The sequence below is a fragment of the Platichthys flesus genome, chromosome 9, assembly GCF_949316205.1.
Source record: "Platichthys flesus chromosome 9, fPlaFle2.1, whole genome shotgun sequence".
Classification (NCBI taxonomy): domain Eukaryota; kingdom Metazoa; phylum Chordata; class Actinopteri; order Pleuronectiformes; family Pleuronectidae; genus Platichthys; species Platichthys flesus.
Genome location: NC_084953.1, coordinates 14,768,730 through 14,780,858, shown reverse-complemented (window position 1 = coordinate 14,780,858; position 12,129 = coordinate 14,768,730). Strand labels below are relative to the sequence as shown.

Below are 12,129 nucleotides of genomic sequence, written 5' to 3'. Positions count from 1 at the left end.
CATCATGATCTCTTTATGAAATTGATTTATTACATCATACAAAGTGATCAGCATTGAGTTATAAACAGCCTTAGCAGGATATGCACTATCCCTTCGAGAGCCGTTTTCCGTACCGAAACACTTTCCAATATTAGGACATGTATTTAGAGCTTTACATTTTTACTAATAATTTGGTCTCATGGATATTAATAGGAAAGAGAATTGTGCAGGTATTTTTTCACCTTTTTGTGCAGATTATTTTAACCCAGGATCTACTAAATGTCTCCTGATGTGATGACAATCATCCAGTGCCACCACATGAACTATAAACCACTGCCAGATCAGGTCCCACACACCCACACCGATCCAGCACTGGCCAACTGTGACCACCTCTTTGACATATTTTGTGCTTTTAATCTGGATTTTTATTGAATTTCCAATAAGGGATGGGTCTTGAAATGAATATCACCTTCTGAATTTGTTCGAAAGTGTTTGCAGTTTCCCTGCAACTAAACCTTCAAACCAAACTTCTGTTGGTAGTGACAGTGTGATCAGCTCCCCTGGCGGCAGTTCAACGTTCCACCTCGTGTTACAAAACACCTGGAGCCTCACTCTCCTGACAAGAGCCGGAACTAAGAACCAGGGAGCAGGATAAACAATAAATTTGTGATGAGATTAAGAACACGATTGGGAGCAAGAGCGAGCTTGTGATTCCATCTGCATCTCCAGTTTCTATTCCACATTGTGCTGTTCAAGCAGGCCTGGTTCAGGTTTCCAGGAAAGCTTGTTTCACCTTGCTACCGGCTTCTCCAGTGAGCACAAAAAACACAGCAGATTAAATCTCTGTACATGACTACAACTGAAAACTAACACTGTAACCATAACAATGGCAAACACTGCTGGAACAGAATGTCTAATAGATATGTTTACACAAAACTGTTAGACATATGTTGACTCTGGCAGACAAGTACCTGTTAATTGGTTGTTTGGCTTATTTATGATTGACGTACAACAGCCAGTAAACTTGAGCTGCTCATGCCGGAAAATGACGATACTGCTGCCTACTGATTTTTTTCAGAACTCATTTTAAGCAAATTTCACCCAATTTGTGATTCAAGTCATATTTACAGAGCCACACATTTGCCCCACGAGGGCATCATCAAATAAAATAGAAAAAATAAATGCATTTCTTTTTTAATCTTTTTTTTTTACCTGTGAGATTAACTGAAGCGAAGCAAATAACTTGATCATATTTAATTGCAGCAATCGTCAATTGTAGACCCTGTCCGATATATAAGTCATGGTATCTGACGTAGCTGCTATGCAGACCTTTTATTTTACAGATTAAAGATGTTCATTTTTGCAAAAGATATTTTCTAAATTCTTGTTCTACATATTTTGTTGAATTCTTTTTATTTATAGTTAATTGTATTAAATATAAACTTTTGGAAATCCTGGAATGGACTTTGTTAAAACCTGTTAATGCACGCGCTAACTCGCACACTCACTTTGCTGTGCTTGCTGCTTTTTAATTTATGCACCTTAATACAGGAACTTAATCACGTACTGCCTGAGTTAAAAGAGTGATTCCTTTTCATTTATAATAATAATAATAATATTGTCAGACTGGACTCTGACTGGCACCCCACTTTCTAAATGGAGGAAAAACCTTCCATCAGCTCATTTAACAACCAGAGCAGAAACAGGAGTTTTTAACTTAAACATTGCGATCAGCCCAATAAGATTCTTTCTATAATGGTGTAACTTTTAGAAGCCATCAGACGCCAGTTTCTTACAAATGTGACGCTAAAAAAAGTCTTGCCAGTGTGCAAAAGTCTTGCCAGAAAAAAAATTGGCAGAAGAAAGGAGCAGACATTTTGTGGTCAGAGGGATTATCGGTGTCCTTGTTTAGTCCAACAGCCGATAGGTCAGGACACAGGCCTACATCTGATCACAGGCTACACCTTCATGTAACTGGACCCACTTGTTACCGTATTCACCCTGCAGGGAAAACATGAGCCGAACTCCCACAGAGACGGACACACACACACTGACCCACTCAGACACACTCCCAATCTGATGCTCGCCTTTAACACACACACACACACACACACACACACACACACACACACACACACGCACACACGCACACACTTACAGGCCCCAATTATCTCCACACACACAAATAGATGTTGTCTAGAAATAGCACGGCTTAGTTGCAGGGAAGGTGGCTGGATTCTGATAGAAGTTGGATTAGATGGCAGGAAAAAGACTGAGGGAAGGGATTAACGCTGATGAGCCTGCCACTGTGTGTGTGTGTGGGGGGGGGGGGGGGGGGGGGAGGATGGGTGTCTGGGTGGCACGGTCTGTTTCTAAATTTGTGTGTTGTTTGGTTTGGTGGTGTGTACGTGGTTGGAATGAAGGGTTGAGAAAGATTAGTGAGGGAAGAATAAGAGAGGGAAGGGTTTATTAATTACATGGTCATTGGTGGGTCAGTGACCCTGATTTTTGTATGTGTGTGTGTGCGTGTGCATGCATGAGTGAACTATCTAAACAGGCCGTAAGGGGGGAGACGGGAGGAGTGGCTGACACAGAGCTCTCATTACTGTAATTCTGTCTCCCCACACACACACACACACACACACACACACACACACACACAGTCGCAGGTCACTTGGGGGACATTTACATACACTTGTATTCACTTAATGGAGACTTGCCATAACCACTGCTTGCCTAACACTTAGCCTACCTAACACTCAAATGTAACCACCAACTCCAAATATCTGCTTATCCCCAATTGGGGACACAGCTTTTGTCCCAAGTTGGAGAAGCTGCTAAATTAGTCTTAAATGTGTCTCTATAGCTGCTTTCAGATATGCACTGGACGCATGGTGCATGTGTGTACATGTCTGAGTGAGATGCTCCGCAGTTTCTACAGACTATCTGCCTGGCCTCCTAGTACAATGTCCGTAGACAAAAATGAAAAAAAAACTAAGAAATGATGTCGATGTCAGGTTGCTGTAAACATAATCACGTGATCTACTCAGCAGAGTTAATTTGTCACATCCTGCCTCTGCTCCAACAATCATTAACCCATACCATTGAAAAATACTATTAAAAATGGACGAGTGCCTGGCACATTATAAAATATCAATTAACCATTTCATTTTAACAATGGGTACATTTTAATGGGTTAAAGCAGCATATTCAGTATGAGGATTAACAAATCACACACTGAGTGAAACAGACCAATAGGTCGACGAATACTATTTACCTTATATCATGTTAAAGCAAGATGTGTGTGGTCTGGTGGGGAAGATATCAGCTCTCCACTCACCACTAACATGCCGTCACTCGTCACTACGAGTCCTTCCAATCGTCTCTGCCAAAATACTAGACAGCTGTATAGGCTACAGACCGACACACACACACTGAAATGCTACAATGTAATTTTTTGCTACAATAATGAGCAGAAAGAGCGACGGGTTCTCTTGTGGAGAACTGTTCTTGTTGAGCACAAGTAAAACCAGCCACAGGTTAATGACTGGGTTAACAGTTTTCACATTAACAACAAAGAAATGACATTTCATTTCTAATAGAAGCTCCAGTTTACCACAGCTGAGTATTGTCTGAACTGTTGAGTCAAACTTGAACTGGCATGGTGTGAACTGAATATATCTTTACAGCACATGCAGATCCAGATAGGCTGTTTGTGTGTGTGTGCACAGATATAATTAGATAAAGTAGTAAGGAATCCTCTGTGTTTAACTGCCTGTCTGTCGCTCGCCAAATGATGAAATTATATTTGCTTTAGGGAGGGCTGAGGGTTTGTGGTTTGTTTAAAGATGCGATGTGGGTTGGTTTGTGTGATACAACTTCTAATTGTGTGTGTGTGAGTGTGTCTGTGTGTTTGTGTGTGTCAAACATTTATCAAAGAGCAGAGCTTACAGTGAGTCTGGCAGCAGAGAGAGGTATGGTTTGCCCCGCTATTGTGTGATATGATCCTGGCTTTGTTTGTGTGTGTGTAGGTGTGTATTTGCTCTCATGCATGCCCTTGAGAGATGATGAAAGAGTACACAGGCAAGTTGGGTGGGTCCTTGGTGTGTGCTTGTGTATTTCTGTGTGTGTCTGTGAGGGTGAAGATGGAGAGAATCTACCATTTTTTCCAGAGGAGCAGTAAGGAAAGGTTGATCAATAATGAGGTATAAAGTGAACATACCCGGGGCCTGAAGGGCTCAATGGTACTGACAAGGAAAATACATGATGCTGGTGCGGCTCCTCTCTCTCTTTCTTTGTGTGTTTGTCTTCACTGGCTGGTCTGTTTGTTTTTGTGTAGCATTTTTGTCAGTGACGACGTTGTTTTGCCAAGACTATAACGGCTTCCAAGTTTTTAACTGTGTGGGATAGTTTAGCTACATCGGAGAATCAATAAGGATCAATCTGTCATGTAGACAGAAATGTTTTCAAAATAAAAATCCACATCCACATCCTCCGATGATTACGATAATGAGCGGGCTGTGCATATAATTCAATTAAGCTAGAACTGAAACCATTTTAATTTTCGTGATTTTTATCATCTTCATCAAGCAAAACTATCAAATACTCAGCTGTTTTGTGGCTTGTGTTTAGTTTAATATATTCTTAAATTTGTGGGCTTTCAATGGTCAAACTAAATGAGCATTTTGAAGATGTCACCTTGGCCTCCGGTAAATGGTGATGGACATGTCTTTGATCAAATACATCAATTGCTGGGTCAAGAATATAACCAGCAGACCTCCGTATTGGAAAACAACAGGTAGCTGCATGTCAGGGATTCTGTTAAGTATCAACCTTGATTTGATCAAATTTGACCAGTGTTGTTTTGTTTATTTGATTAGGGAAATCTAAACATGATTTATCACAAAGCTGTTTGTTTCTGAAAATGATATAAAAACTGAATTTAGTAATTTACGCAAACATGACCTTATAATTGTTTACAATTATATGATATCAGGAAATGGATTATACGGGAATGAGTTAAAGTCAATGACTTGATGCCATCTTTAATTGACAGTCGTAGATAGTCTGCTGCTCACACAGTTCAGTGTGCATTGAGCTTCAGGCAGCAACAAACATTACATTTTCTTAATTCTTCATTTGTTTTCTCAATGAATTAGTCCTCAATTTGCCTTGATCTTAATAACATGCACTATTAAACCGCTAGTCAAAATCTCAAAGATATAAAGGCTACTATCAGAGAGGAGAGGACTGAGCAAACCAGTAAAAAGTCACAGTTGTAAAGCTGTAACCAGTACATTTTCAACGTCATGTCATAAATCCTTCATATTGCTGGAACCAGTCTGCCCTCATCTCACACCTTCATCTCCTGTGTACGCAGTGTGTAATTGTTTAGACCCGCCGCAAAACTGGCTGAGGGAAGGAGATTATCTCGACAGTTTTTTTTCCCATCATTACTTTTTACAAAATGCTCTGTAATTCTATTGTATATTGACAGATTGATTATGCGGCCGATGATATTTAATAGTCAAAGCAAAAATGAAATGTTTTATCATTTGGCACAAACCTGTTTTTACTGTCCCGTTGTTGCTTTTTGTGCAAAGAAAATGAATGTTCCTTTAAACATTTATGTCTGTGAATACAGACAAATATATTCTCAAACAACTAAAGCAAACGGACAAATGTTTGATAGAAAAAAATATATAAAAAATGTCTTTTTGCAAACTAATCAATGAGGGAACGGGTGGGAGAAAAACTATTGAAGAAGCTGACATTGGAAAGAGCTGACATTTTTACAATACCCAGCAGGCTGTTTCAGACACTGAGAGTAAAACGGCAGTCTGCACATTTTCTGCTAAGTGCAGGGTCTTAATTAGACACTTCGCTGTCTGTAGGCTCTTGTTAGAGTGTGTGTGTGTGTGTGTGTGTGTGTGTGTGTGTGTGTGTGTGTGTGTGTGTGTGTGTGTGTGTGTGTGTGTGTGTGTGTGTGTGTGTGTGTGTGTGTGTGTGTGTGTGTGTGTGTGTGTGTGTGTGTGTGTGTGTGTGTGTGTGTGTGTGTGTGTGTGTGTGTGTGTGTGTGTGTGTGTGTGTGTGTGTGTGCTCATGCCTGTGTTTATTTAGCAGGTTTGTGTGTACGTGTGGGTGAAAATACTCTGAGCTCGTGTGTGTTCTTGTGTGTCCACATACATGAAGTTTAAGGCTGTAAGTGATTGTACCTTTGGTGCTCATGCGCGCACATGCACGCACACACAGACACGCACACACAAATAGACGGCTAAGTGTGTGTGTGTGTGTGTGTTCAGTAGCATTGCTGCACTGACAGAGCTGTCTAAAGGCTGGCAGGCTGCAGATTTGTAGCGCATTCGGCTGATCATCTTATCTCCTGTCACCGCCAGTGAAAGATTGGAGGAACCGAGCCCACGGAGACACACACACGCACACACACACACACACGCACACACACACTGAGTTCCATCTCCTTTCGCTCTTGCTGGTTCTCTCTCTCTCTCTCTCTCTCTTGCTCACTCACTCAATCTTGTTTCCTCCCTGTAGTTCTCTCTCTCCCTCCTTCCCTCCCTCTCTCTCAGTAAATGGTGCTGAGCCAAAGACTAATTATTACAGGCAATCATTTCGACATGAAATACCCACTTCCTGCACACCGCTCTCCTCCCCTCTCACCCTCATTTTCTTCACCCCCTCCAGCTCTTTTATGTTCCAACACTCGCACAATGGCAACACCAATACACTTTTTACATTTATGAGGACCCTTGTATATTGCATACCCTAGCCCCTTACCCATAAATCAGCCATCAAACTAAATGGCCAACCCTTACCCTAACGCTAACCCAACTCTAATCAAAGTCCTAACCCCCTTACAAAAAATGGTTTTGAACAATATCCCCTCTTGACCATCCACACACACACACACACACACAAACACACACACACACAGGATTTCATTTCTTGAAGTCCATTTTGTGGGGAATGGTTATTGCTTTCTAAGATTGACCCTGGGGTCTTTCCTGTACGCACAAGAAGTAACCGTGTGTGTGTGTGTTTGTAGCCTTCTGCAATTTCTGGAGTCATATGCCAACAATAGAGGACAGTTTTTCGCATGGGTATTAAGACAGCATGGCTCAGACTGCTCCTACTTTCTGCCCTGAATTATCATTTTCAAGCACCATACACAAGACATATACCTGCTGTGAATTATAACAGTCTCGTAATATATGCATATGGCAATATGGATTCATGAACCACTAACGGACATCCACATCATGTTTAAAGCTCTGGAATAATTAGACGGTGAATCAATTGATTAATATTAGTACATTCTTTATTAGAACATTGTGTTAATACACAACATGTCTTGGTCATATCATAGATTGGTCAGAGAAGAGAGAACTGGACGATTTGCAACTCAGGTGCTCAGCTGCGCTCAAGTGACTGGAGACAATTTCGATTGTTGATTTATTGAATTGTTAAACTTTCTTGTTCCTGCCTTTTAGTGAGTATTGGCTACTTTTTAAATGTAATCTCAATGTTTTGGACTGTTGAACAGATGCCTCTACATTTTTATCACTTTTGTATATTTTATTTGACGAATAACATTTAAATGACAACTAAATTTAACCAGTGACACATTTGAAAACACAGGAATTATACAGCGTGCATATGTTTTTGTGCATCTTTAGGACCTTATTAAACAATTACCTTGTGAGGCCCAGTATACCTCATAGGGACCAAAGCCTGGTCCTAATGGGGCAAAATGTAATTTCTGAGTTCTTGGTTAAGGCTCGGGCTAAGATGTGAATTGTGGTTGGATTAGGTCAGGGTTAGGCATGAATTGGTCATAGTTGAGGTGAAGGGCTAAAGTTTTGGTTTGACTGTCCACAATGAACGGAAGTCAATGCAAAGTCCTAAAAGGGACAGCTGCACAAACTTGTGTGTGTTTGTCTAGTCATTGCTCTGCTTCTTCAAGCTCATCCCAAGTCTGTCGTGATGAACATGCTGGCAACACACACATACACCTACACATTAGTTCTCAGCCCAGCTGTGAGTGACTTCTGCTGAGAGGCAATTCCACAGTAATAAAATCTATAGGGTGGGGGAAGGAGGGGGGTTTAATCCTCATTCCCTCTCTCTACCACCACATACTTTTCCCACTCTTCGTCCTGCTTCTCTCCCTCTCCTCCCTCGTCCCTCTTCTCCTCAAATGGCTGGCAATGATAAATGAGTCAATTATGTGTGTGTGTGTGCACGCAGCGCTGGAGAAGGGGAGCGGATGCGAACGTTATTACCTGTTGCGGCTGGGGGTAATGTTGCGGTATTAATCATATTGTAATTTTCCTCCGACAAACGACCCCCACCCCTCACCACCACCACTTCCATTCACCCACCTCCAATGTCCCACCTAACCACGCCGCACCACAGCCCCCTCTATCAATCTCTCTGCCTCCTGCAAACAAGTCGGCGTAAACCGCAGAGGGCCCAAAATATCCTTCCTCTCTGGAGAGGGGTTGGGGAGTTGGAGGTGGCGGTGGAGCGCAGTGTGCACCTCTGAGTTTGTTTGTGAGAGAGTGAGAGGAGATGGGGTGAGAGAGGTGGAGAGAGAGATGCAGAGGTAACAAGGGCGGTGTTTGTGTGCTTGACCTTAACACATTTGTGTGTGTGTGCGTGTGCGAAAATTCAGCCATTGGCATTATCTAGTTTTAGAAGACACAAGGGACTGTTTAGTGTGAGGACAGACAAGCAGACACAGAGGACAGACAGATATAAAGTACACAAGGGAGACGTTTGGATGCTATCACCTCAGAGATGTGTGTTTGTGCACGTACGGATATGTGTCAAGAAGATTTCACACAAGGTCTCACTGTAGTTGTGATGGAACCTCGTGGCGCACAGGCCCTGTTCAGGTCTGGTATTAACCTGTTTGGCTGATTGGATCACAAGTGGACAGCTCCCAGTATACAGCTGTGAACGCACCCAAGAAGCATTAAGGACGCATATGAGATTCAATCGATCCAACTTCACTCAGAGATGGTCGGGGATTCTGGGATGCATGCGGCCATGTTCTTGCTGCATTATAAACACAAATGTTTTCTGATTCACACTGAGCCACTCTCAACTCAAATGACTTCCTTCGGGCTGCTCCAGTTTCATATGCATTATTCATACCTGGTTTTAACCTCCATGTCAGTTGATCCGATCACATGAGTGGACAGCTTGGCATTAGAATGTGTTTCCTCAAGTCTCCTGTAGCATCTAGCAATCAGATCTCACTTCCCTGCTCTATACAAACAAACATGTGCTTAGATTCTGTTTGCAAATACCAAATGACATTGTTTAAAACAGTCTGAGTTTACATATGTGTTTTGTTTTCAGTGTTTATCTGTGTGTGAGGGGGCTAAGTGAATCAATGCGCTGTGCACAGCTCTACAAGATTTAACATAATTGGAAAAAAATGTGTGGCTCATTTGTTGTCAACATGTGGTTGTGGTCACACATTTTGCAATGTCTAGGAATAGACAAGAACAAAATTATTTTCCTCATTAAACTGTAGCAGGTCAGAGGTGAGTAGGCAGTGCTTCATAAGGGGACCAGCACACATTTGCGTTCACACAGTGGAAATAATGGGGGCACATGTGTCCCAGACCGCCTCTGTATGTGGTCTGGGTGATCAGGTCTGAAATATTTCCTCAATGTGTTCACACATGAACTCTCAACCTGTGATCTATCGCTCAGGATGGATGTTAATACCAGGTCTGAATGGACAAGACTGCTTGATATACAATTTGCCTACTCACATATTTTACCCTTTCTGGCAATAACGTTTTCTTATGTATAACAACTTTATACATCGACACACCTTTACATTTTGTTAAAACAAAAAATATCGTAATTTTGTTCTGTTACACACAGCATCTATTGCCTCTCATGTGGATCTCTGTGAGGCTTCTACGTTTTTCCCCTGTTAATAGTTTTGGTCAGGACAGAGGATGTTGCACCTTGTTAAGCCCTCTAGGTCGAATTGTATGAATACAGGCTATATAAATATAATTTGATAAGTGTTTGAACACTGATTAATTTGTGGCCACCATCACAATATTAACATAACCTACAAATATAGATTTTCATTTTTTGTACTTTTTAAAGTGAGTAAAATCCTAAATCTTCGCTGTATCGTCAGAGTTGCTAAAAACATAATAAGTTGGTTCTTTGAAACAGAAATGATCTACATGTGAATTTATATATAAAGCAGGGAAGTGGAGACATTTTAATGCCAGATGTGAGCTGACGTAGTCAGAGCTGTCCACTTGTGATCTGATCTCCTGAGACAGATGTTAATACCAGGTCTGTGCAGGGACAACAGACTAAGCCACACTCATGGCTCATGTCATTGACATAAAAAGGGAGACCGGACTGAAGTTGAAAAACGGCAGATTTCTTACGTATGTTAAGACAGAATTGCCACATTTATCCCACTTAAAGCAGAAAATCAGACCTCAATGAGACTTGGCGAAGTCGAAGGAGAAAGAAAGGGGAATGATCAGACGGACTGACGTGCAGACGGATAGACTCGCCCCTGGTAATTGGGGAAGCAACAAAACGAGGAGGAGTGGATCGCACGTGGATGGATTGAAAATTGCCCCGAGCGAGTGAGAGACACCTTGGATGTGCCTGCCTGCACTTTTGGCTGCATTTCAGGCTCCGAGCGTGACTTTGTCTATTCCTGCTCTGCTCTGAGGTGATAATGGGCTGTCAGCCCCCCACTCCTCCTGCTCCCCCTCTCCAACTGAGTGTGAGAGGGAAAGAGATGGAGGGAGGGAGGTGGAGAGTCATTTGTTTTTATCTTGCTAATTGCATTGTGTATTTTTATTGTAATATGATTCAAATCAAAACTAACCCATTTTCATTTTTTCCTCTCGTCTCTCCCTTTTGCAGTTTGAAAATGGAGTGTGAGAAACTGGCTACAGAGAAGACAGAGATTCAGAGACACTATGTTATGGTGAGACACACACACACACACACACACACACTCACAGAGGCCATGTCTCTTCACATACACTCATACCCATTGCAGTGCCAAGCCCGCTGAATCCCTTTCATCTGCTAACAGCTGCCAGACAACACCCACCGAAAAACCCCACACACCAGACCACACACACACAATCACACACATATTATAAGATGCAGAATAAATAGCACTTACATGGGTGTGCAGTCTTGCATTTGTGTTTGCAAGTGTTTCTTGTGTCTGAGATATTTAGTTATGGGCCATCTGTTCAGAACTCTGCCCAGAACCTCTTACTTGTCTGGTTCTAACCCAAATGTGGCTATCAAACTTTTTAAATGTTGGATTCCAACATCTAGATGTTTTATGATATTTTATAGATTAAAAATGTGAGATGACAAGAATCTAAATATTGTCATAGTTGCAGCCCACTGACTAAATCGAACTGTGTCCCTGCTGTATCACTGGTTTTCAGTCATCCCCTCCAACTCTGCTGAGTTTGCCTGATCACATGATCAGTTCTCTAATTGCAGATAGTTGCCCTAGGCTGAATGTTTCTGAATCTGATCACTGAGGGCAGAGGAAGAACATGTGACCATGGTTTGAATCCCAGAATGCTCCCTGAGATTCAGGGCGTAAACCGGCTTTTTAGGAAAATACTGTTTGCTTGGCTTGTGCTTATACTGATTGCAGTTTGATCTCTGAAACTTTAAATTTGACCTGCAGTGATTAAGCTGTGGCAAATAAAGACCTGCTGTAGGACTTAATCCACAGAACCAAGAAGCTGCTGCCCCACAAAGAGCCGTTCACCTGTTGATTCAAAGTCCAGTGAAGATCGGCTCACTACGCTGAACCCTGAACTGGACTATCGGTTGTCGTTGTCAGGATCTCGACCGTCGTTGTGAACACATTGTCGTGATTTACAATTCCCGTACGTCGATGAATCCCAGCTGCTGTCAGAACAAAGTGCTGGTCACCGGTTTATTTTAACTTTATTAATGTTGAATGGATCCTGTATCCAAAACTTCCTTTGACCTTAATGAGACACGTGTCACGTATGAAGCCGATAAGATGAACCGTTCTGGAGATGGAGAGCCACAGACACAGATTTCTGGAATTATAAGACGAGGCTTACA

General features: G+C 41.9%; 1 protein-coding gene across 2 annotated transcripts in view; it reads left to right on the top strand.

Moving 5' to 3' along the window:
- tle2a (TLE family member 2, transcriptional corepressor a) overlaps nt 1-12,129 on the top strand; it is a gene marked incomplete in the record, with an annotated part of 40,694 nt that overhangs the window by 10,614 nt on the left and 17,951 nt on the right. For both annotated transcript variants that reach the window (XM_062395031.1, XM_062395030.1), the window contains 1 exon segment: nt 10,924-10,987. In XM_062395031.1, coding sequence (XP_062251015.1) covers nt 10,924-10,987 — 64 coding nt within the window.